The 27,726-nt window shown below is 46.4% G+C and overlaps 1 protein-coding gene across 1 annotated transcript in view; it reads left to right on the top strand.

Annotated features, from left to right (window-relative positions):
* The window catches only part of HELZ (helicase with zinc finger), a 111,172-nt gene that overhangs the window by 69,188 nt on the left and 14,258 nt on the right, over window positions 1-27,726 (top strand). Inside the window, exons 17-23 of the mRNA XM_056550346.1 lie at window positions 8,571-8,775; window positions 9,075-9,123; window positions 12,149-12,333; window positions 13,092-13,296; window positions 22,143-22,219; window positions 22,357-22,936; window positions 25,151-25,367. Of these exons, the coding sequence (XP_056406321.1) occupies window positions 8,571-8,775; window positions 9,075-9,123; window positions 12,149-12,333; window positions 13,092-13,296; window positions 22,143-22,219; window positions 22,357-22,936; window positions 25,151-25,367 (1,518 nt within the window). The remainder of the gene's footprint in view (window positions 1-8,570; window positions 8,776-9,074; window positions 9,124-12,148; window positions 12,334-13,091; window positions 13,297-22,142; window positions 22,220-22,356; window positions 22,937-25,150; window positions 25,368-27,726) is intronic.

Here is a 27,726-nt window from a genome sequence, read left to right as displayed (position 1 = left end):
CCAGCAAGCCCGGGCAGCCATCGGCTGTCCGGGCTTGCTGGGAGTTGTAGTTTTGAAACCTCCGGAGGTCCGCAGGTTGAAGACCACTGCGGCCTTCAACATCATCCAGCCCCCTCTCACCCCCTTTAGTTCTGAGTACTCACCTCCGCTCGGCGCTGGTCCGGTCCTGCAGGGCTGTCCGGTGAGGAGGTGGTCCGGTGAGGAGGTGGTCCGGTGGGGAGGTGGTCCGGGCTGCTATCTTGCCCGGGGGCGCCTCTTCTCCGCGCTTCCGGCCCGGAATAGAGGCGTTGCCTTGACAATGACGCAGAATTACGTTGGCAATGAACGCACCTCTGCGTCGTTGTCACGGCAACGTGACTATTCTGAGGCCGGGCCCGAAGCGCTTAGAAGAGGCCTCCCCGGTGAAGATAGCAGCCCGGAACCACTATCCCACCGGACCACCTCCTCTCCGGACAGCCCTGCAGGACCGGACCAGCGCCGAGCGGAGGTGAGTACTCAGAACTAAAGGGGGTGAGAGGGGGCTGGATGATGTTGAAGGCCGCAGTGGTCTTCAACCTGCGGACCTCCGGAGGTTTCAAAACTACAACTCCCAGCAAGCCCGGACAGCCGATGGCTGCCCGGGCTTGCTGGGAGTTGTAGTTTTGAAACCTCTGGAGGTCCGCAGGTTGAAGACCACTGCGGGTGGGGGAGTTCACTCGAGTATAAGCCGAGGGGGGTGTTTTCAGCACGAAATATATATAGATATATATAGATATATAGATCTCCTCTCCTCTGTGTATATATATATATAGATCTCCTCTCCTCTGTGTATATGTGTATATATATATATATATATATATATATATATATATAGATCTCCTCTCCTCTGTGTATGTATATATATATATATATAGATCTCCTCTCCTCTGTGTATATATATATATATTTATATATATATATCTCCTGTCCTCTGTATATATATATAGATCTCCTCTCCTCTGTGTATATATATATATATATATATATATAGATCTCCTCTGTATATATATATTGCAGTAACACAGGTTTTGCTATACACATGTTTATTCCCTTTGTGTGTATTGGAACTAAAAAGGGGGAAAAAAGCAAATTGGACATAATGTCACCAAACTCCAAAAATGACAAAATGATGGCACCCTTTTTAAAGTTTTGGATAAATAAGATTGTTTCCAGCATGTGATGCTCCTTTATACTCACCTGGGGCAAGTAACAGGTGTGGGCAATATAAAAATCACACCTGACAGCAGATAAAAAGGAGAGAAGTTCACTTAGTCTTTGCATTGTGTGTCTGTGTGTGTCACACTAAGCATGGACAACAGAAAGAGGAGAAGAGAACTGTCTGAGGACTTGGGAACCAAAATTGTGGAAAATATCAACAATCTCCAGGTGACAAGTCCTTCTCCAGATATCTAGATTTGTCTTTGTCCACAGTGCGCAACATTATCAAGAAGTTTACACCCCATGGCACTGTAGATAATCTCCCTGGGTGTGGACAGAAGAGAGAAACTGATGAAAGGTGTCAACGCAGGATAGTCCGGATGGTGGATAAGCAGCCCCAAACAAGTTCCAAAGATATTCAAGCTGTCCTGCAGGCTCAGGGAGCATCAGTGTCAGCGCAAACTATCCGTCCACATTTATATGAAATGAAACGCTATGGAGGAGACCCAGGAAGACCCCACTATGGAGGAGACCCAGGAGGACCCCACTATGGAGGAGACCCAGGAGGACCCCACTATGGAGGAGACCCAGGAGGATCCCACTATGGAGGAGACCCAGGAGGACCCCACTATAGAGGAGACCCAGGAGGGACCCTGCTATGGAGGAGACCCAGGAGGGACCCTGCTATGGAGGAGACCCAGGAGGACCCCACTATGGGAGGAGACCCAGGAGGACCCCACTATGGAGAAGACCCAGGAGGACCCCACTATGGAGGAGACCCAGGAGGACCCCACTATGGAGGAGACCCAGGAGGACCCTACTATGGAGGAGACCCAGGAGGACCCCACTATGGAGGAGACCCAGGAGGACCCCACTATAGAGGAGACCCAGGAGGGACCCTGCTATGGAGGAGACCCAGGAGGGACCCTGCTATGGAGGAGACCCAGGAGGACCCCACTATGGAGAAGACCCAGGAGGACCCCACTATGGAGGAGACCCAGGAGGACCCCACTATGGAGGAGACCCAGAAGGACCCCACTATGGAGGAGACCCAGGAGGACCCCACTATGGAGGAGACCCAGGAGGACCCCACTATGGAGGAGACCCAGGAGGACCCCACTATGGAGGAGACCCAGGAGGACCCCACTATGGAGGAGACCCAGGAGGACCCCACTATGGAGGAGACCCTGGAGGGCCCCACTATGGAGGAGACCCAGGAGGACCCCACTGCTGACACAGAGACATAAAGGAAGACTTGAGTAACCAAAATCCTTCTGAGAAAACGTCTTGTGGACAGATGAGACAAGATAGATCTTTTTGGTAAAGCAAATCATTCTACTGTTTACCGAAAATGGAATGAGGCCTACAAAGAAAAGAACACAGAACCTACAGTGACATATGGTGGAGGTCAGTGATGTTTTGGGTTGTTTTGCTGGCACTGGGGGTCTTGAATGTGTACAAGACATCATGAAATCTGAGGATTACCAATGGATTTTGGGTCGCACTGTACAGCCCAGTGTCAGAAAGCTGGGTTTGTGTCCGAGATCTTGGGTCTTCCAGCAGGACAATGACCCCAAACATACGTCAAAAAGCCCCAGTGGTCCAACCTTCCGGATGAGAGGTGTAAGAAGCTTATTGATGGTTATAGGAAGAGTGGTCCAACATTTCGGCTGAGACGTGTAAGAAGCTTATTGATGGTTATAGGAAGAGTGGTCCAACATTCCGGCTGAGAGGTGTAAGAAGCTTATTGATGATTATAGGAAGAGTGGTCCAACATTCCGGCTGAGAGGTGTAAGAAGCTTATTGATGCTTATAGGAAGAGTGGTCCAACATTCCGGCTGAGAGGTGTAAGGAGCTTATTGATGCTTATAGGAAGAGTGGTCCAACATTCCGGCTGAGAGGTGTAAGAAGCTTATTGATGGTTATAGGAAGAGTGGTCCAACATTCCGGCTGAGAGGTGTAAGAAGCTTATTGATGGTTATAGGAAGAGTTCTCCAACATTCCGGCTGAGAGGTATAAGAAGCTTATTGATGCTTATAGGAAGACACTGATATCAGGAATTTCTTCCAAAGGGTGAGCTACCAAATATTAAGTTAAGGGGCCAATAATTGTGTCCGGACCATTTTTGGAGTTTGATGACATTTTGTCCAATTAGCTTTTTTTCCTCCTTTTTTGGTTTAGTTCCAATACACACAAAGGGAATAAACAAGTGTATAGCAAAACCTGTGTTACTGCAATATATATATATATATATATATATATATATATATATATATACAGAGGAGAGGAGATCTATATATATATATATATATATATATATATATATATACAGAGGAGAGGAGATCTATATATATATATATATATATATATATATATACAGAGGAGAGGAGATATATATATATATATATATATAAATATATACACAGAGGAGAGGAGATCTATATATATATATATATATACAGAGGAGAGGAGATCTATATATATATACAGAGGAGAGGAGATCTATATATATATACAGAGGAGATCTATATATATACAGAGGAGATCTATATATATATACAGAGGAGAGGAGATCTATATATATATATATATATACAGAGGAGAGGAGATCTATATATATATATATATACAGAGGAGAGGAGATCTATATATATATATATACAGAGGAGAGGAGATCTATATATATATATATATATATATATATATATATACAGAGGAGAGGAGATCTATATATATATATATATATATATATATATATATATATACATATACATACAGAGGAGAGGAGATCTATATATACACAGAGGAGAGGAGATCTATATATATATATATATATATACAGAGGAGAGGAGATCTATATATATATATATATATATATATATATACATACACAGAGGAGAGGAGATCTATATATATATATATATATATACAGAGGAGAGGAGATCTATATATATATATATATATATATATATATATATATATATACACAGAGGAGAGGAGATCTATATATATATATATATATACACACAGGAGAGGAGATCTATATATATATATATATATATATATATATATATATATACAGAGGAGAGGAGATATATATATATATATATATATATACAGAGGAGAGGAGATCTACATATATATATATATATATACATATACACAGAGGAGAGGAGATCTCTCTCTCTCTCTCTATATATATATATATATATATATATATATATACACACAGAGGAGAGGAGATCTCTCTCTCTATATATATATATATATATACAGAGGAGAGGAGATCTATATATATATATATATATATATATATATATATATATATATATATACAGAGGAGAGGAGATCTATATATATATATATATACAGAGGAGAGGAGATCTATATATATATATATATATATATATATATATATATATACAGAGGAGAGGAGATATATATATATATATATATATATATATACACACAGAGGAGAGGAGATCTATATATATATATATATACACAGAGGAGAGGAGATCTATATATATATATATATATATATATATATATACACACAGAGGAGAGGAGATCTATATATATATATACAGAGGAGAGGAGATCTATATATATATATATATATACACACAGAGGAGATCTATATATATATATATATATATATATATATATACACAGAGGAGAGGAGATATATATATATATATATATATATATATATATATACAGAGGAGAGGAGATCTATATATATATATATATATATATATATATATATATATACACAGAGGAGAGGAGATCTCTCTCTCTCTCTCTCTCTCTATATATATATATATATATATATATATATATATATATATATATACACACACAGAGGAGAGGAGATCTCTCTCTCTATATATATATATATATATATATATATATATACATATACAGAGGAGAGGAGATCTATATATATATATATATATATATATATATATATATATATATACAGAGGAGAGGAGATCTATATATATATATATATATATACACAGAGGAGAGGAGATCTATATATATATATATATATACACAGAGGAGAGGAGATCTATATATATATATATATATATATACACAGAGGAGAGGAGATCTATATATATATACATACACAAAGGGAATAAACATGTGTATAGTAAAACCTGTGTTACTGCAATATATATATATATACACAGAGGAGAGGAGATCTATATATATATATATATATATATATATATATACAGAGGAGAGGAGATCTATATATATATATATATACACAGAGGAGAGGAGATCTATATATATATATATATATATACAGAGGAGAGGAGATCTATATATATATATATATATACACAAAGGGAATAAACCTGTGTTCCTGCAATCCTTTCCTGTGAGAAATACTTCATTATATAGAAACATTTCAGGGGGGACAACATTGACGGCCATGGGTGTATGGGCACCAGTAAAGCTTGGTGTGGGCTATGTCTCCATACTGCCACTTCATGGGGGCATAAGAGTCTGGAAAGGAGGAGGGTGCGGGGGGGGGGGGGGGGTCTCCTTGCCCTGCCTTGACCGATGACCCTATGATAGTTATTCCTGTCACAGTGGCACCTCAGCCCCTGTAAAGTCCTGGGAAGCATAGCAGCACTGATCTCCTCTGATTAGATGTTAACATGCCGCCAGTTACATAATAAACACAGAAGTGACACATTAGTGGTGCCGGGCAGTGAGGCGAAGTGCGCAAACTTTACGGCTGGTTACCATAGACAACCAGCACCCCTCCCTCTCCACCACAGAATGTGATACAATCAGTGTTTTCCAAAGAGTGTGTCTCCAGCTGTTGCAAAACTATAACTCCATCATGCAACAGCTAGCTCAGTGGTCTTCAACTTGCGGACCTCCAGATGTTGCAAAACTACAACTCCCAGCATGCCCGGACAGCCAACGGCTGTCCGGGCATGCTGGGAGTTGTAGTTTTGCAACATCTGGAGGTCCGCAAGTTGAAGACCACTGAGCTAGAGGCACACTGTTTAGAAGCCACTGTGGTACAACATAGATCAGCTGTGTGTATACTGCTCAGGCAGCAAAGGGTTAATCTTTACTGTATCCAGTTTAGGCAAAACTCCAAACTGATACATTGTAACAAATGAATATATATATATATATATAGAATATATATATATATAGCAGGAGAGGCACAGTGGTCGTCACAACGCCCCAGGAAAGACTGGACTATACACCTGCGAGGTAATTGGCAGAACGCAATAGTGCAAACAGTTCCTTATGAAACCGCCGGAAATACGGTTATACCGGGTGCTGTACCAAACGAGAGGACAGTCAGTGTATAAATTCCATGAAAGAAGAAGATGGCAGCACTCACCGAAACACTGCAAAGATAATCTTCAGAAGTGAACATCAAGTGCGGCCGGACACGGACGCCACAAACCTCGATCAGCAGATTGGGTCAGAGGGTCTGATGAAGAGTGCTCGGCGCACGCGCAACAGCTGTCGCCCAATCTGCTGATCGAGGTTTGTGGCGTCCGTGTCCGGCCGCACTTGATGTTCACTTCTGAAGATTATCTTTGCAGTGTTTCGGTGAGTGCTGCCATCTTCTTCTTTCATGGAATTTATATATATATATCTCCGTATTTATCAGCGTATAACACGCACCCTCATATTAAAAGGGAGATTTGATTAAAAAAAAATTAATGTGAAATAAATGAAGCAAATTATTCCCCTGCTGCTCAGTCTGCTCCCCCTTGTGTCACAACATCCCCCTCATCCCCCCAGTGTCATTATCTTCCCTGTGATCCCCTTGGGCATCATATCTCCTTCCGCCTCATTTGCCCCTGTGACCCCCCCCCCCTGTGCCTCATTTGCCCCTTTTCCTTCAGTGATCCCCCTACTGTGCACACACACCCCAGCTTTATGATTGCCCCCCCCCTTCTCCCTTGCTTTTTTAGATTTTTTTAAAGGGGTACTCTACTGGAAAACATTTTTTTTTTTAAATCAACTGGTGCCAGAAAGTTATACAGATTTGTATATTACTTCTGGTAAAAATCTTAATCCTTCCAGTACTTATCAGCTGTTGTATACTACAGAGGAAGTTCTTTTCTTTTTGAATTTCCTTTGTCTGACCACAGTCCTCTCTGCTGACACCTCTGTCCATTTTAGGAACTGTGTGGAGCAGTGATTTAATTAATTCTACTCCGGACAGTTCCTAAAATGGACAAAGGTGTCAGCAGAGAGCACTGTGGTCAGACACAAAGGAAATTCAAAAAGAAAAGAACTTCCTCTGGAAGGATTAAGATTTTTAACAGAAGTAATTTACAAATCTGTTTAATTTTCTGCCACTAGTTGATTAAAAAAAATAAAATAAAAATTAATGATTCCAGTGGGGAGTACCCCTTTAACTCACCTGGCTGTGCTCCAGCAGGCTCATGCTGCGGGTGTTCTGGGGCTGCGCAGCAGTGAATCGCGACCAGTCACGTCCTCTGCCGGCTCCCCTGCGCTGCGTCAGGGACGTCACTTGTCAATTCTTTGCAGCCGCCGCTGGTCACTGCGCTAAAGTGGCCATGGCCGGGCATCTTTAACAAACAGCTGGCGCTGCGGCCTCTTTAAATCAGTGACCAGCGAATTTATCGGCGTATAACACACAGGTTTTTTTCCTGTTATTTTAGTTTTAAAATTGCTTGTTATACGCCGATAAATACGGTGTGTGTGTGTATATACTTTTTATATGTGTGTATATATTTTATTCACACGCACACACAACACTATAAAAATATATATACACACACACTATAAATATATATATATATATACAAACACACTAAGAAAATATATACACACACATTATGAAAATATATATATATATTTTATATATTTTCATAGTGTGTGTGTGTGTGTATGTATGTGTATATATATATATTTTCTTGGTGTGTGTGTGTGTGTGTGTGTATATATATATATATAATTTTTTTATTTTTATTTTTTTCATGGTGTGATGTGTATATATACCGTGTATATATATATATATATATATATATATATATATATATATATATATATATATATATTATTATTTTTTTTTTATAGTGTTGTGTGTGTGTGTGTATATATATATATATATATATATATATATATATATATATGTGTATATATATATATATATGTGTTTTCATAGTGTGTGTGTGTATATATATATATATGTTTTCATAGTGTGTGTGTGTATATATATATATTCATAGTGTGTGTGTTTTGTTACAATGTATCCGTTGTGGAACATTACAGTGTGGACGTCCACGATTGGTCCACAGGGTCGCAGTTGTTGACTCCGCCCTCTCGGGTGATGTCAGAGGGGATGTAATGTTTTTTCGGTCTCCCCGCAGAAAGTTCTGGGAGCAGTTCATCACCATTTGCCACGATAATCGGAGTCTTCACGGAATCACCTTCGAGCAGATCAAATCCCAACTAGAGGCCTTAGAGTTAAAGAAAACGTATGTCCTGAACCCGCTGGCGCCAGAGTTCATCCCGCGGGCGCTCCGGCAACAACAGACGGCAAATGCCGCCAAACAGCAGCAGTCACCGCCAAAGGTATAGTGGTAAAGTCCCTAGAACACAGCAAGCAGAGATCTTATATCATGGTTTATATTGTCCTGACCTTTGTTACAGTGTGTCAGTGTAGTCAGTGTCACCACTGTGTTCAGAGGATTGCCTGCACTGATACATTGCCACAAATGGCAGCTGTGTGAGCAGCACTAAAACAGGTTATGTATTTAAACCCTGTTTCCATTCACTGACAGCAAGCAAATTGTATAAATAATGAGAAATGGAGACACAATTAGACTTAATTGCTGAGCCTCAGGGTAACCTGGTGATCTTTCTGTTTACAGGGCAAAGGTCATCACAATCAGAGCGAGCACTTTCAAGGAGATGGAATGGGTAAGTGTGATGAGCGGCAGTGTAAAGTATGGAGGATGGGCAGAGAGTGCAGTACGTGTGACTCCTCTACACAGCCGACGCCTTAAAGGGCTGCTCCGGAAAATGTCAGCAGTGTAAAGCATGGAGGATGGGCAGAGCGTGCAGTACGTGTGACTCCTCTACACAGCCGACGTCTTAAAGGGGTGCTCCAGAAAATGTCAGCAGTGTAAAGCATGGAGGATGGGCAGAGCGTGCAGTACATGTGACTCCTCTACACAGCCGACGTCTTAAAGGGGTGCTCCAGAAAATGTCAGCAGTGTAAAGCATGGGGGATGGGCAGAGAGTGCAGTACGTGTGACTCCTCTACACAGCCGACGCCTTAAAGGGGTGCTCCGGAAAATGTCAGCAGTGTAAAGCATGGAGGATGGGCAGAGCGTGCAGTACATGTGACTCCTCTACACAGCCGACGTCTTAAAGGGGTGCTCCGGAAAATGTCAGCAGTGTAAAGCATGGGGGATGGGCAGAGAGTGCAGTACGTGTGACTCCTCTACACAGCCGACGCCTTAAAGGGGTGCTCCGGAAAATGTCAGCAGTGTAAAGCATGGGGGATGGGCAGAGAGTGCAGTACGTGTGACTCCTCTACACAGCCGACGCCTTAAAGGGGTGCTCCGGAAAATGTCAGCAGTGTAAAGTATGGAGGATGGGCAGAGCGTGCAGTACATGTGACTCCTCTACACAGCCGACGCCTTAAAGGGGTGCTCCGGAAAATGTCAGCAGTGTAAAGCATGGGGGATGGGCAGAGAGTGCAGTACGTGTGACTCCTCTACACAGCCGACGCCTTAAAGGGGTGCTCCGGAAAATGTCAGCAGTGTAAAGTATGGAGGATGGGCAGAGCGTGCAGTACATGTGACTCCTCTACACAGCCGACACCTTAAAGGGGTGCTCCGGAAAATGTCAGCAGTGTAAAGCATGGGGGATGGGCAGAGCGTGCAGTACATGTGACTCCTCTACACAGCCGACGCCTTAAAGGGGTGCTCCGGAAAATGTCAGCAGTGTAAAGCATGGGGGATGGGCAGAGCGTGCAGTACGTGTGACTCCTCTACACAGCCGACGCCTTAAAGGGGTGCTCCGGAAAATGTCAGCAGTGTAAAGCATGGGGGATGGGCAGAGCGTGCAGTACATGTGACTCCTCTACACAGCCGACGCCTTAAAGGGGTGCTCCGGAAAATGTCAGCAGTGTAAAGTATGGAGGATGGGCAGAGAGTGCAGTACATGTGACTCCTCTACACAGCCGACGCCTTAAAGGGGTGCTCCGGAAAATGTCAGCAGTGTAAAGCATGGGGGATGGGCAGAGCGTGCAGTACGTGTGACTCCTCTACACAGCCGACGCCTTAAAGGGGTGCTCCGGAAAATGTCAGCAGTGTAAAGCATGGGGGATGGGCAGAGCGTGCAGTACGTGTGACTCCTCTACACAGCCGACGCCTTAAAGGGGTGCTCCGGAAAATGTCAGCAGTGTAAAGCATGGGGGATGGGCAGAGCGTGCAGTACATGTGACTCCTCTACACAGCCGACGCCTTAAAGGGGTGCTCCGGAAAATGTCAGCAGTGTAAAGCATGGGGGATGGGCAGAGAGTGCAGTACGTGTGACTCCTCTACACAGCCGACGCCTTAAAGGGGTGCTCCGGAAAATGTCAGCAGTGTAAAGCATGGGGGATGGGCAGAGCGTGCAGTACATGTGACTCCTCTACACAGCCGACGCCTTAAAGGGGTGCTCCGGAAAATGTCAGCAGTGTAAAGCATAGGGGATGGGCAGAGAGTGCAGTACGTGTGACTCCTCTACACAGCCGACGTCTTAAAGGGGTGCTCCGGAAAATGTCAGCAGTGTAAAGCATGGGGGATGGGCAGAGCGTGCTGTACATGTGACTTCTCTACACAGCCGACGCCTTAAAGGGGTGCTCCGGAAAATGTCAGCAGTGTAAAGCATGGGGGATGGGCAGAGCGTGCAGTACATGTGACTCCTCTACACAGCCGACGCCTTAAAGGGGTACACCGGAAAATGTCAGCAGTGTAAAGCATGGGGGATGGGCAGAGAGTGCAGTACATGTGACTCCTCTACACAGCCGACGCCTTAAAGGGGTACACTGGAAAATGTCAGCAGTGTAAAGCATGGGGGATGGGCAGAGCGTGCCGTACATGTGACTCCTCTACACAGCCGACGCCTTAAAGGGGTGCTCCGGAAAATGTCAGCAGTGTAAAGCATGGGGGATGGGCAGAGCGTGCAGTACATGCGACTCCTCTACACAGCCAACGCCTTAAAGGGGTGCTCCGGAAAATGTCAGCAGTGTAAAGCATGGGGGATGGGCAGAGCGTGCAGTACATGTGACTCCTCTACACAGCCGACGCCTTAAAGGGGTGCTCCAGAAAATGTCAGCAGTGTAAAGCATGGGGGATGGGCAGAGCGTGCAGTACATGCGACTCCTCTACACAGCCAACGCCTTAAAGGGGTGCTCCGGAAAATGTCAGCAGTGTAAAGCATGGGGGATGGGCAGAGCGTGCAGTACATGCGACTCCTCTACACAGCCGACGCCTTAAAGGGGTACTCCGGAAAATGTCAGCAGTGTAAAGCATGGAGGATGGGCAGAGTGTGTGGTACATGTGACTCCTCTACACAGCTGACGCCTTAAAGGGGTGCTCCGGAAAATGTCAGCAGTGTAAAGCATGGAGGATGGGCAGAGCGTGCAGTACATGTGACTCCTCTACACAGCCGACGCCTTAAAGGGGTGCTCCGGAAAATGTCAGCAGTGTAAAGCATGGGGGATGGGCAGAGCGTGCAGTACATGTGACTCCTCTAGACAGCAGACGCCTTAAAGGGGTGCTCCGGAAAATGTCAGCAGTGTAAAGCATGGGGGATGGGCAGAGCGTGCAGTACATGTGACTCCTCTACACAGCCGACGCCTTAAAGGGGTGCTCCGGAAAATGTCAGCAGTGTAAAGCATGGGGGATTAGCTGCAGTTTCAGGCTGACTCTGATGTTTTTGTTTCCTGCAGTTCAGCCCAATCCATCAGTACTCATTGGCAATCCCATCCGGGCGTACACCCCTCCCATGGGTCCACACACCAACATGGGCAAATCCCCCAGCCCTGTGCAGAGGATAGACCCCCACACTGGCACCAGTATCCTCTACGTACCCGCCGTCTACGGGGGCAACATGGTCATGTCTGTGCCTTTACCTGTGAGTATCACCCCGACTGCAGGATCAGAGGGGGGGGTCTATTGGTTACAGTGTGCGCGGTGCCCCTCTCTGGTGAGTGCGCGCCGCTGCATCCTGTGCTCTGATTAGATGTGATGTGTCCTGTCACTGACTCCTCACCACCGCACCGCCGCCAGCAAACACCGCGCACCGAAGATCAGAGACGGAGGGGGCTCTGGAGCGTTATCACAAAAGTCACATCCAGAGCTGCATTGTGTGTACCAGCAGAATAGTGTGCGCAGCTCTGGAGGATAAGACATAATGTAACAGCAGAATAGTGAGCGCAGCTCTGGAGGATAAGACATAATGTAACAGCAGAATAGTGAGTGCAGCTCTGGAGGATAAGACATAATGTAACAGCAGAGTAGTGAGTGCAGCTCTGGAGGATAAGACATGATGTAACAGCAGAATAGTGAGTGCAGCTCTGGAGGATAAGACGTGATGTAACAGCAGAATAGTGAGTGCAGCTCTGGAGGATAAGACATGATGTAACAGCAGAATAGTGAGTGCAGCTCTGGAGGATAAGACATGATGTAACAACAGAATAGTGAGTGCAGCTCTGGAGGATAGACATGATGTCACAGCAGAATAGTGAGTGCAGCTCTGGAGGTGACTATTGCCTTATGTAGAAGTGTGTGCTCCTCACATGCTTAGTGGCCTCTTCCATCATGGCGGGTGGGGGGCACCTTTGCCTTCCATACGCTCTTCACTTCCTCAGTGACCTCGTCCTCTCTTTCCAGGTTCCGTGGCCCCCCAACTATCAGGGTCGGTTCTCTGTGGACCCCCGACTCATGACGCACCCAGCCATGGCCTATAACGTGAACCTTCTCCAGGGCCACGGCCGCGGATCTCCCATCCCATTTGGGCTCGGCCACCATTCACCAGTCAACATCGGCCAACAGATCCCACACACCGAGAAAGAGCAACACGAGCTCAGCCGCAATGGTGGGTAAAGCTGAAGATTTGTTACATTGTGGTAGTATACACAACCCACAGCAGCAGCACAAATCTCTGCCCTGGACTCTGGGAGCCGTATACAGTGCTAGTCACAGGGAACCCCCCTATATACAGTGCTAGTCACAGGAAACCCCCCTATATACAGTGCTAGTCACAGGGAACCCCCCTATATACAGTGCTAGTCACAGGGAACCCCCCTATATACAGTGCTAGTCACAGGGAACCCCCCTATATACAGTGCAAATCACAGGAAACCTCCTATATACAGTGCTAGTCACAGGAAACCCCCCTATATACAGTGCTAGTCACAGGAAACCCCCCTATATACAGTGCTAGTCACAGGAAACCCCCCTATATACAGTGCTAGTCACAGGAAACCCCCCTATATACAGTGCTAGTCACAGGAAACCCCCTATATACAGTGCTAGTCACAGGAAACCCCCCTATATACAGTGCTAGTCACAGGAAACCCCCCTATATACAGTGCTAGTCACAGGAAACCCCCCTATATACACTGCTAGTCACAGGAAACCCCCTATATACAGTGCTAGTCACAGGAAACCTCCTATATACAGTGCTAGTCACAGGAAACCCCCCTATATACACTGCTAGTCACAGGAAACCCCCCTATATACAGTGCTAGTCACAGGAAACCCCTATATACAGTGCTAGTCACAGGAAACCCCCCTATATACAGTGCTAGTCACAGGAAACCCCCCTATATACAGTGCTAATCACAGAAAAACCCCTATATACAGTGCTAGTCACAGGAAACCCCCCTATATACAGTGCTAATCACAGGAAACCCCCCTATATACAGTGCTAATCACAGGAAACCCCTATATACAGTGCTAGTCACAGGAAACCCCCCTATATACAGTGCTAATCACAGGAAACCCCCCTATATACAGTGCTAATCACAGGAAACCCCCCTATATACAGTGCTAATCAAAGGAAACCCCCCTATATACAGTGCTAGTCACAGGAAACCTCTATATACAGTGCTAATCACAGGAAACCCCCCTATATACAGTGCTAATCACAGGAAACCCCCCTATATACAGTGCCAGTCACAGGAAACCCCCCTATATACAGTGCTAGTCACAGGAAACCCCCCTATATACAGTGCTAGTCACAGGAATCCCCCTATATACAGTGCTAGTCACAGGAAACCCCCCTATATACAGTGCTAGTCACAGGAAACCCCCCTATATACAGTGCTAGTCACAGGAAACCCCCCTATATACAGTGCTAGTCACAGAAATCCCCCTATATACAGTGCTAGTCACAGGAAACCCCCCTATATACACTGCTAGTCACAGGAAACCCCTATATACAGTGCTAGTCACAGGAAACCCCCCTATATACAGTGCTAATCACAGGAAACCCCCCTATATACAGTGCTAGTCACAGGAAACCCCCCTATATACAGTGCTAATCACAGGAAACCCCCTATATACAGTGCTAGTCACAGGAAACCCCCCTATATACAGTGCTAGTCACAGGAATCCCCCTATATACAGTGCTAGTCACAGGAAACCCCCCTATATACAGTGCTAGTCACAGGAAACCCCCCTATATACAGTGCTAGTCACAGGAAACCCCTATATACAGTGCTAATCACAGGAAACCCCTATATACAGTGCTAGTCACAGGAAACCCCCCTTTATACAGTGCTAGTCACAGGAAACCCTCCTATATACAGTGCTAATCACAGGAAACCCCCCTATATACAGTGCTAGTCACAGGAAACCCCCCTATATACAGTGCTAGTCACAGGAAACCCCTATATACAGTGCTAGTCACAGGAAACCCCCCTATATACAGTGCTAGTCACAGGAAACCCCCCTATATACAGTGCTAGTCACAGGAAACCCCCCTATATACAGTGCTAGTCACAGGAAACCCCCCTATATACAGTGCTAGTCACAGGAAACCCCTATATACAGTGCTAGTCACAGGAAACCCCCCTATATACAGTGCTAGTCACAGGAAACCCCCTATATACAGTGCTAGTCACAGGAAACCCCCTATATACAGTGCTAATCACAGGAAACCCCCTATATACAGTGCTAATCACAGGAAACCCCTATATACAGTGCTAGTCACAGGAAACCCCTATATACAGTGCTAATCACAGGAAACCCCCCTATATACAGTGCTAGTCACAGGAAACCCCCTATATACAGTGCTAGTCACAGGAAACCCCCTATATACAGTGCTAGTCACAGGAAACCTCCCTATATACAGTGCTAGTCACAGGAAACCCCCTATATACAGTGCTAGTCAGAGGAAACCCCCCTATATACAGTGCTAATCACAGGAAACCTCCCTATATACAGTTCTAATCACAGGAAACCCCCCTATATACAGTGCTAATCACAGGAAACCCCCCTATATACAGTGCTAGTCACAGGAAACCCCTATATACAGTGCTAGTCACAGGAAACCTCCTATATACAGTGCTAGTCACAGGAAACCTCCTATATACAGTGCTAATCACAGGAAACCCCTATATACAGTGCTAGTCACAGGAAACCCCCCTATATACAGTGCTAATCACAGGAAACCCCTATATACAGTGCTAGTCACAGGAAACCCCCTATATACAGTGCTAGTCACAGGAAACCCCCCTATATACAGTGCTAATCACAGGAAACCCCCCTATATACAGTGCTAGTCACAGGAAACCCCTATATACAGTGCTAATCACAGGAAACCCCCCTATATACAGTGCTAATCACAGGAAACCCCCCTATATACAGTGCTAATCAAAGGAAACCCCCTATATACAGTGCTAGTCACAGGAAACCTCTATATACAGTGCTAATCACAGGAAACCCCCCTATATACAGTGCTAATCACAGGAAACCCCCCTATATACAGTGCCAGTCACAGGAAACCCCCTATATACAGTGCAAATCACAGGAAACCCCTATATACAGTGCTAGTCACAGGAAACCCCTATATACAGTGCTAGTCACAGGAAACCACCCTATATACAGTGCCAGTCACAGGAAACCCCCTATATACAGTGCCAGTCACAGGAAACCCCCCTATATACAGTGCTAGTCACAGGAAACCCCCCTATATACAGTGCTAGTCACAGGAAACCCCCCTATATACAGTGCTAGTCACAGGAAACCCCCCTATATACAGTGCTAGTCACAGGAAACCCCCCTATATACAGTGCTAGTCACAGGAAACCCCCCTATATACAGTGCTAGTCACAGGAAACCTCCCTATATACAGTGCTTATCACAGGAAACCCCCCTATATAGTGCTAGTCACAGGAAACCCCCCCTATATACAGTGCTAATCACAGGAAACCCCCCTATATACAGTGCTCGTCACAGGAAACCCCCCTATATACACTGCTAGTCACAGGAAACCCCCCTATATACAGTGCTAGTCACAGGAAACCTCCTATATACAGTGCTAGTCACAGGAAACCTCCTATATACAGTGCTAGTCACAGGAAACCCCCCTATATACAGTGCTAGTCACAGGAAACCCCCCTATATACAGTGCTAGTCACAGGAAACCCCCCCTATATACAGTGCTAGTCACAGGAAACCCCCCTATATACAGTGCTAATCACAGGAAACCCCCCTATATACAGTGCTAATCACAGGAAACCCCCCTATATACAGTGCTAGTCACAGGAAACCCCCTATATACAGTGCTAGTCACAGGAAACCCCCCTATATACAGTGCTAGTCACAGGGAACCCCCCTATATACAGTGCTAGTCACAGGGAAACCCCCTATATACAGTGCTAGTCACAGGAAACCCCCTATATACAGTGCTAATCACAGGAAACCCCTATATACAGTGCTAGTCACAGGAAACCCCCCTATATACAGTGCTAATCACAGGAAACCCCCCTATATACAGTGCTAATCACAGGAAACCCCCCTATATACAGTGCTAGTCACAGGAAACCCCCTATATACAGTGCTAGTCACAGGAAACCCCCTATATACAGTGCTAATCACAGGAAACCCCTATATACAGTGCTAGTCACAGGAAACCCCCCTATATACAGTGCTAATCACAAGAAACCCCCCCTATATACAGTGCTAATCACAGGAAACCCCCCTATATACAGTGCTAATCACAGGAAACCCCCCTATATACAGTGCTAGTCACAGGAAACCCCCCTATATACAGTGCCAGTCACAGGAAAACCCCCCTATATACAGTGCCAGTCACAGGAAACCCCCCTATATACACTGCCAGTCACAGGAAACCCCCCCTATATACAGTGCTAGTCAGAGGAAACCCCCCTATATACACTGCTAATCACAGAAAACCCCCCATATACAGTGCTAGTCACAGGAAATCTCCTATATACAGTGCTAGTCACAGGAAACCCCCCTATATACAGTGCTAGTCACAGGAAACCCCTATATACAGTGCTAGTCACAGGAAACCCCTATATACAGTGCTAGTCACAGGAAACCCCCCTATATACAGTGCTAGTCACAGGAAACCCCCCTATATACAGTGCTAGTCACAGGAAACCCCCCTATATACAGTGCTAATCACAGGAAACCCCCCCTATATACAGTGCTAGTCACAGGAAACCCCCCTATATACAGTGCTAGTCACAGGAAACCCCCCTATATACAGTGCTAGTCACAGGAAACCCCCCTATATACAGTGCTAGTCACAGGAAACCCCCCTATATACAGTGCTAGTCACAGGAAAACCCCCCTATATACAGTGCTAGTCACAGGGAATCCCCCTATATACAGTGCTAGTCACAGGAAACCCCCCCTATATACAGTGCTAGTCACAGGAAACCCCCTATATACAGTGCTAGTCACAGGAAACCTCCCTATATACAGTGCTAGTCACAGGAAACCCCCCCTATATACAGTGCTAGTCACAGGAAACCTCCCTATATACAGTGCTAATCACAGGAAACCCCCCTATATACAGTGCTAGTCACAGGAAACCCCCCTATATACAGTGCTAGTCACAGGAAACCCCCTATATACAGTGCTAGTCACAGGAATCCCCCTATATACAGTGCTAGTCACAGGAAACCTCCCTATATACAGTGCTAGTCACAGGAAACCCCCCTATATACAGTGCTAGTCACAGGAAACCCCCCTATATACAGTGCTAGTCACAGGAAACCCCCCTATATACAGTGCTAGTCACAGGAAACCCCCCTATATACAGTGCTAGTCACAGGAATCCCCCTATATACAGTGCTAATCACAGGAAACCCCCCCTATATACAGTGCTAGTCACAGGAAACCCCTATATACAGTACTAGTCACAGGAAACCCCCTATATACAGTGCTAATCACAGGAAACCCCCCTATATACAGTGCTAGTCACAGGAAACCTCTATATACAGTGCTAGTCACAGGAAACCCCTATATACAGTGCTAGTCACAGGAAACCCCCCTATATACAGTGCTAATCACAGGAAACCTCCTATATACAGTGCTAATCACAGGAAACCCCCCTATATACAGTGCTAATCACAGGAAACCTCCTATATACAGTGCTAATCACAGGAAACCCCCCTATATACAGTGCTAATCACAGGAAACCCCCCTATATTACAGTGCTAATCACAGGAAACCCCCCTATATACAGTGCTAGTCACAGGAAACCCCCCTATATACAGTGCTAGTCACAGGGAAACCCCCCTATATACAGTGCTAGTCACAGGAAACCCCCCTATATACAGTGCTAGTCACAGGAAACCCCCCTATATACAGTGCTAGTCAGAGGAAACCCCCCTATATACAGTGCTAATCACAGGAAACCTCCCTATATACAGTGCTAATCACAGGAAACCCCCCTATATACAGTGCTAGTCACAGGAAACCTTCCTATATACAGTGCTAGTCACAGGAAACCCCCCTATATACAGTGCTAGTCACAGGAAACCCCCCTATATACAGTGCTAGTCACAGGAAACCCCCCTATATACAGTGCTAGTCACAGGAAACCCCCCTATATACAGTGCTAATCACAGAAAAAACCCCTATATACAGTGCTAGTCACAGGAAACCTCCTATATACAGTGCTAATCACAGGAAACCCCCCTATATACAGTGCTAATCACAGGAAACCCCCCTATATACAGTGCTAATCACAGGAAACCTCCTATATACAGTGCTAATCACAGGAAACCCCCCTATATACAGTGCTAATCACAGGAAACCCCCCTATATACAGTGCTAATCACAGGAAACCCCCCTATATACAGTGCTAGTCACAGGAATCCCCCTATATACAGTGCTAGTCACAGGAAACCCCCCTATATACAGTGCTAGTCACAGGAATCCCCCTATATACAGTGCTAGTCACAGGAAACCCCCCCCTAACAGTGCTAATCACAGGAAACCTCCTATATACAGTGCTAGTCACAGGAAACCCCCCTATATACAGTGCTAGTCACAGGAAACCCCCCTATATACAGTGCTAGTCACAGGAAACCCCCCTATATACAGTTGCTAGTCACAGGAAACCTCCCTATATACAGTGCTAGTCACAGGAAACCCCCCTATATACAGTGCTAATCACAGGAAACCTCCTATATACAGTGCTAATCACAGGAAACCCCCCTATATACAGTGCTAATCACAGGAAACCCCCCTATATACAGTGCTAGTCACAGGAAACCCCCCCTATATACAGTGCTAGTCACAGGAAACCTCCCTATATACAGTGCTAATCACAGGAAACCCCCCTATATACAGTGCTAGTCACAGGAAACCTCCTATATACAGTGCTAGTCACAGGAAACCCCCCTATATACAGTGCTAGTCACAGGAAACCTCCTATATACAGTGCTAGTCACAGGAAACCCCCCTATATACAGTGCTAGTCACAGGAAACCTCCTATATACAGTGATAGTCACAGGAAACCCCCTATATACACTGCTAGTCACAGGAAACCCCCCTATATACAGTGCTAGTCACAGGAAACCTCCTATATACAGTGCTAGTCACAGGAAACCCCCCTATATACAGTGCTAGTCACAGGAAACCTCTATATACAGTGCTAGTCACAGGAAACCCCCCTATATACAGTGCTAGTCACAGGAAACCCCCCTATATACAGTGCTAGTCACAGGAAACCCCCCTATATACAGTGCTAGTCACAGGAAACCCCCCTATATACACTGCTAATCACAGGAAACCCCCCTATATACAGTGCTAGTCACAGGAAACCCCCCTATATACAGTGCTAGTCACAGGAATCCCCCTATATACAGTGCTAGTCACAGGAAACCCCCCTATATACAGTGCTAATCACAGAAAAAACCCCTATATACAGTGCTAGTCACAGGAAACCTCCTATATACAGTGCTAATCACAGGAAACCCCCTATACAGTGCTAATCACAGGAAACCCCCCTATATACAGTGCTAATCACAGGAAACCTCCTATATACAGTGCTAATCACAGAAACCCCCCTATATACAGTGCTAATCACAGAAACCCCCCTATATACAGTGCTAATCACAGGAAGCCCCCCTATATACAGTGCTAGTCACAGGAATCCCCCTATATACAGTGCTAGTCACAGGAAACCCCCCTATATACAGTGCTAGTCACAGGAATCCCCCTATATACAGTGCTAGTCACAGGAAACCCCCCCTATATACAGTGCTAGTCACAGGAAACCCCCCTATATACAGTGCTAGTCACAGGAAACCCCCCTAATATACAGTGCTAGTCACAGGAAACCCCCTATATACAGTGCTAGTCACAGGAAACCCCCTATATACAGTGCTAGTCACAGGAAACCCCCCTATATACAGTGCTAGTCACAGGAAACCCCCCCTATATACAGTGCTAGTCACAGGAAACCCCCCTATATACAGTGCTAGTCACAGGAAACCCCCCTATATACACTGCTAGTCACAGGAAACCCCCCTATATACAGTGCTAGTCACAGGAAACCCACCTATATACAGTGCTAGTCACAGGAAACCCCCCTATATACAGTGCTAGTCACAGGAAACCCCCCTATATACAGTGCCAGTCACAGGAAACCCCCCTATATACAGTGCCAGTCACAGGAAACCCCCTATATACACTGCCAGTCACAGGAAACCCCCTATATACACTGCCAGTCACAGGAAACCCCCCTATATACAGTGCTAGTCACAGGAAACCCCCCTATATACACTGCTAGTCACAGGAAACCCCCCTATATACAGTGCTAGTCACAGGAAACCCCCCTATATACAGTGCTAGTCACAGGAAACCCCCCTATATACAGTGCTAGTCACAGGAAACCTCCTATATACAGTGCTAATCACAGGAAACCCCCCTATATACAGTGCTAATCACAGGAAACCTCCTATATACAGTGCTAGTCACAGGAAACCCCCCTATATACAGTGCTAATCACAGGAAACCCCCCTATATACAGTGCTAATCACAGGAAACCCCCCTATATACAGTGCTAATCACAGGAAACCCCCCTATATACAGTGCTAGTCACAGGAAACCCCCCTTTATACAGTGCCAGTCACAGGAAACCCCCCTATATACAGTGCCAGTCACAGGAAACCCCCCTATATACAGTGCTAATCACAGGAAACCCCCCTATATACACTGCTAGTCACAGGAAACCCCCCTATATACACTGCTAGTCACAGGAAACCCCTATATACAGTGCTAGTCACAGGAAACCCCCCTATATACAGTGCCAGTCACAGGAAACCCCCTATATACAGTGCCAGTCACAGGAAACCCCCGTATACAGTGCCAGTCACAGGGAGCCCCCGTATACAGTGCCAGTCACAGGGATCCTCTATATAACATGTCCTCCCCATCCTCCGCTCCAGGTAAAAGCGAGAACAATCCATCCGCTGAGATGAATAAGCTGCGGACCCCCGAGAAGAAGCCCCTGGACTGCAAAGCGGTAATGTCCTGTGCATCATGTGACTGTGGAGGGGCGGGGTTTTATAGGCGTGCACGCCCCGTGTCCTCTCACCCCACCCCCATACAGAGTTTGATCATGAGGGATCGGGAACTGATTGATATTCTTATGTTTTCCAGGTTGACTTGGACCCAAATGCACAAACGCGGAGTCCGGAGTCCCGAGCCAACCTGGCCTTCCCCACCCCGAAATATCACCGCAAAGATAATCCCAATCAGAGGCCGATGAACATCCACCTGACGCCCCCGCACCCGCAGTACCCCATGCCAAGCCGTCACTTCCCACACGTGTCCCCCCTCCAGCGGCCGCAGTTCACCCTCCAGCAGCAGCAGAACCTCCTGTCCCAGCAGAACCATCTGTCTGATCTGCAGAACCAGATCCCCCCTCCCCCGCAGGGGCCCGTCATCCCGCAGCATAACCATCTAATGCAGCAGCCTCCCCCGCAGGCCTCACAGCTGTCCCCCGCCTTCCAGGCCAACCCCAGCCAGTCCTTCTTCAATAACCCCATCCCCCACCGGCCGCCATCGCCCAGTGTGGACGGGATGATCCCGGAGCAGCCGCCACCGCCGCCACAGACCATTCTGCAGGACGTCAATAACCCGCTGCGCTCTGTCACCCATAATAGTCAGTTATTGTCATCGCACCTCAACACCTACATGGAGGACGGGCCTCAGGCCATGAGCGCCGGGGAGGCTCTAGGTGAGTAGTCAGGGGGGAGGGGATAGAATCTGATGACATATATACACACACACACCAGGGGATAGGATGTGATTGTGAATATATATGGGGAGGATATACACACACCAGGGGATAGGATGTGTGTGTGAATATATATGGGAAGGATATACACACACCAGGGGATAGGATGTGATTGTGAATATATATGGGGCAGGATATACACACACCAGGGGATAGGATGTGATTGTGAAAATAAATGGGGGAGGATATACACACACCAGGGGATAGGATGTGATTGTGAATATATATGGGGAGGGTATACACACACCAGGGGATAGGATGTGAGTGTGAATATATATGGGGAGGGTATACACACACCAGGGGATAGGATGTGATTGTGAATATATATGGGGGAGGATATACACACACCAGGGGATAGGATGTGATTGTGAATATATATGGGGCAGGATATACACACACCAGGGGATAGGATGTGATTGTGAAAATAAATGGGGGAGGATATACACACACCAGGGGATAGGATGTGATTGTGAATATATATGGGGAGGGTATACACACACCAGGGGATAGGATGTGAGTGTGAATATATATGGGGAGGGTATACACACACCAGGGGATAGGATGTGATTGTGAATATATATGGGGGAGGATATACACACACCAGGGGATAGGATGTGATTGTGAATATATATATGGGGGAGGATATACACACACCAGGGGATAAGATGCGATTGTGAATATATATGGGGAGGGTATACACACACCAGGGGATAGGATGTGATTGTGAATATATATGGGGGAGGATATACACACCAGGGGATAAGATGTGATTGTGAATATATATGGGGAGGGTATACACACACCAGGGGATAGGATGTGATTGTGAATATATATGGGGGAGGATATACACACACCAGGGGATAGGATGTGATTGTGAATATATATGGGGAGGATATACACACACCAGGGGATAGGATGTGATTGTGAATATATATGGGGGAGGATATACACACACCAGGGGATAGGATGTGATTGTGAATATATATGGGGAGGGTATACACACACCAGGGGATAGGATGTGAGTGTGAATATATATGGGGGAGGATATACACACACCAGGGGATAGGATGTGATTGTGAATATATATGGGGGAGGATATACACACACCAGGGGATAGGATGTGATCGTGAATATATAGGTAAATATTGTAATATAACAATTGGTGAAATCCCCCCCCATTTAACTTCTATCCCCCATTTCACATGTCCCCCTATTTAACACCCCCTATTTCATGTCACGTTCCCCTTCCCCCACGTCGCGTTCCCCTTCCCCCACGTCGCGTTCCCCTTCCCCCACGTCGCGTTCCCCTTCCCCCACGTCGCGTTCCCCTTCCCCCACGTCGCGTTCCCCTTCCCCCACGTCGCGTTCCCCTTCCCCCACGTCGCGTTCCCCTTCCCCCACGTCGCGTTCCCCTTCCCCCACGTCGCGTTCCCCCTTCCCCCACGGCGCGTTCCCCCTTCCCCCACGGCGCGTTCCCCCTTCCCCCACGGCGCGTTCCCCCTTCCCCCACGGCGCGTTCCCCCTTCCCCCACGGCGCGTTCCCCCTTCCCCCACGGCGCGTTCCCCCTTCCCCCACGGCGCGTTCCCCCTTCCCCCACGGCGCGTTCCCCCTTCCCCCACGGCGCGTTCCCCCTTCCCCCACGGCACGTTCCCCCTTCCCCCACGGCACGTTCCCCCTTCCCCCACGGCACGTTCCCCCTTCCCCCCCACGGCACGTTCCCCCTTCCCCCCCACGGCACGTTCCCCCTTCCCCCCCACGGCACGTTCCCCCTTCCCCCCCACGGCACGTTCCCCCTTCCCCCCCACGGTACGTTCCCCCTTCCCCCCACGGCACATTCCCCCTTCCCCCTTCCCCCCACGGCACGTTCCCCCTTCCCCCCACGGCACGTTTGCCCCCCCCCCCCCCCTCCACGTCACGTTCCCCCACGTCACGTTTGCCCCCCCCCCCCATGTCACATTTTCCACCCCCCCACACATCACATTCGCCGCCCCCCATGTCACTCACTCCCCCTCCATGTAACATTCGCCCCCCCATGTAACATATGCCGCCCCCCATGTCACCCCCCCCCCCCTCAGTCACATTCTTCACCCCTCCCCCGCGTAACATTGTGCGTTCCTGATAGATACTATAGTGTTTCCTGTCATCGGTTGCAGATCGTCTACACAATAACGTGGCGCTGGAGACGCTGAGGCAGCAGCAGACCAGGATACAGCAATGGAACGAGCATAACGCCTACCTGAGCCAGGCCAACCTAACCTACCCGCACCACCCCCATCTACAAGCAATGGGTCTGGCCCAGCAGCAGCTCATCCGGCCTAACTGGAAGATCCCAAATAGCGGAGAGGAGGAGCCGGAGATCACCTATTCCCGGTATGTTGGGGGGCACAGGTACTTGTCTTTAGGGCCCTTCAGCCCGTTAGGATTAGGACGGGCCGATCACATGGTCACTGTGCCCTGATCCTGCTGAGATAGGAGAGAGTTTAACCCTTTAGATGCCACGATTAATTGTGACCACTGCATCTAAGTGATTCCAAGCTTCATTGACTTCAGTGGGATTCTGTCTGCAATTCTGCAAAATTTAACCCCTTATCGACACAGGGATTACTTTTTTTTATCTCCTCACTTCCTAAAAATCTTTAACCCTTAAATTTGTAATGACATCACCAAATCTACTTTAAAACAAAAAATATAAATAAATTTGTGGGGCGAAATTGAAAAAAAAAATGCCATTTTGGCATTTTTTGGGGCTTCTGTTTCTACCCAGTGCACTTTTCGGTAACCATGACTCCTCTTTATTCCGTGGGTCCGTACGATTAAAACGATGCTCGGATTATATGGATTTTGTTTTATTTTACTACTAAAAAATGATAGCTTATTGTACGAACGCTGGTATGTTGTAAAGTGTCTCCTCCTGACTACCATAACTCGATTATTCTTCCATATTCGCGGCTGTATGAGGCTCATTTTTTGCGCCGTTATCTGTAGTTTTTATTGGCTCCGTTTTTTGTTCTGTTGGACCTTTTTTGATTACTTTTTATAAATTATTTTCTGGTGTATTTTCTTTTTTTTAACTCATTCGCCATTGACTGTGCGGTTTAATGTTATATTTTTATATTTTGGACATTTGTGTACACGGTGATACCACATGTTTATTTTTTTATTACATTTTTATATATATTTAAAAAAAATTATAATTATGGAAGTTTTTTGTAGGGAAGGGTTAATTCATGTTTTTTAATATTGGCTTCCATGGCTGACTGGAGCGTTGGAGTGATTTTGGCGCGAGTGTCCTGATCAGCTACACTGAGCTACCAGCAATGGAATTTTCCCATTTTAAATCCTGCAATTAACTTTGATTGTGGCATCTCAAGGGTTAATGTCAAGCTGCGGCCCAATCGGTGATGTTCTGCATTAGCCATGGATCCTGGTTACTCATAGCAACCGGGAATGTAGTGTGCTCCGCTCCTGAATGCGCTTCATACAGCAAGAGCTGGCAGTGGATTTAAAGATACATCTGTTGTCATTAAGGGGTTAAAGAATTTTAAATTTTGTGGAATGCAGAATTTCCGTGGCGGAAGTATCCCGCTATATGCATTGGACAGCGGAATCCCATCAAATTAAATGGGCAGTAAATTTTGGTGGAATTTTTGGCAGAATTCCACTGTGTGAAGATAGCCTTAAAGGGGTACTCCGCCCCTAGACATCTTATCTCTTATCCAAAGCACTGGGGACCTTCGCGATCTAGGCTGCGGCACCCCAGACATCCGGTGCACAGAGTGAACTTGGCTCTGTGCCGGATGACTGGCGATGCGGGGCGGAGGCTTGTGACGTCACGGCCACACCCCCTCCCATAGACTTGCATTGAGGGGGCATGGCCACGATGTCACGAGCGGGCGTGACCGTGACTTCACAAGCCTCCAGCACTGCACCCGGATGTCGCAGGGACGCACCCCAGCGACGAGACTCCCACGGACATCTTATCCCCTATCCTTTGGGTGGAGCACCCCTTTAATGTGATGGTGCCATTGTTTGCTATGGAGGCCTAACAGAGACGTCCAGGCCCGCCAATGCTTTACACCTATTAGGGCAGCTCTCTGTGTGAATTCATTAACACCTTATCTCCTTATATAATCATAATAATTGTGGGATATCTCCCTGAAAGCTCAAAAATTCTGCCACTAAGGGGTTAAAATAGATTTAAAGGGTTAGTCCAGAGGAATAAAAAAATTTCAACCTTACCTGGTGGCAAAAAGTTACACGGATTTGTAAATTACTTCTATATAAAAATCTTAATCCTTCCAGTACTTATCAGCTGCAGTATGCTTCACAGGAAGTTGTGTAGTTCTTTCCAGTTTGACCGCAGTGCTCTCTGCTGCCACCTCTGTCCATGTCAAGAACTGTCCTGAGTAACTGGAGCAAATCCCCATAGAAAACCTCTCCTGCTCTGGACAGTTCTTGACATGGACAGTTGTGTCAGCAAAGAGCACTGTGGTCAGACTGGAAAGAACTACACAACTTCCTGTGGAGCATACAGCAGCTGAACAGTACTGGAAGGATAAAGATATATACATAGGAGTAAGTTACAAATTTGTAGAACTTTTTGGCACCAGTTGATTTAAAAAAATAATAATTCTCCGGAGTATCCCTTTAATGCCCCGAAGTTATGTGTAACTAGATTTTGGTTTTGGATTTCTATCTGCAGTTCAGCGCCTCACAGGTTAATCAGCAG

The sequence above is a fragment of the Hyla sarda genome, chromosome 13 (genome assembly GCF_029499605.1).
Source record: "Hyla sarda isolate aHylSar1 chromosome 13, aHylSar1.hap1, whole genome shotgun sequence".
Classification (NCBI taxonomy): Eukaryota; Metazoa; Chordata; class Amphibia; order Anura; family Hylidae; genus Hyla; species Hyla sarda.
Note: the sequence above shows the minus strand (reverse complement) of the source record. Positions and strands in the feature narration are given on the sequence as shown.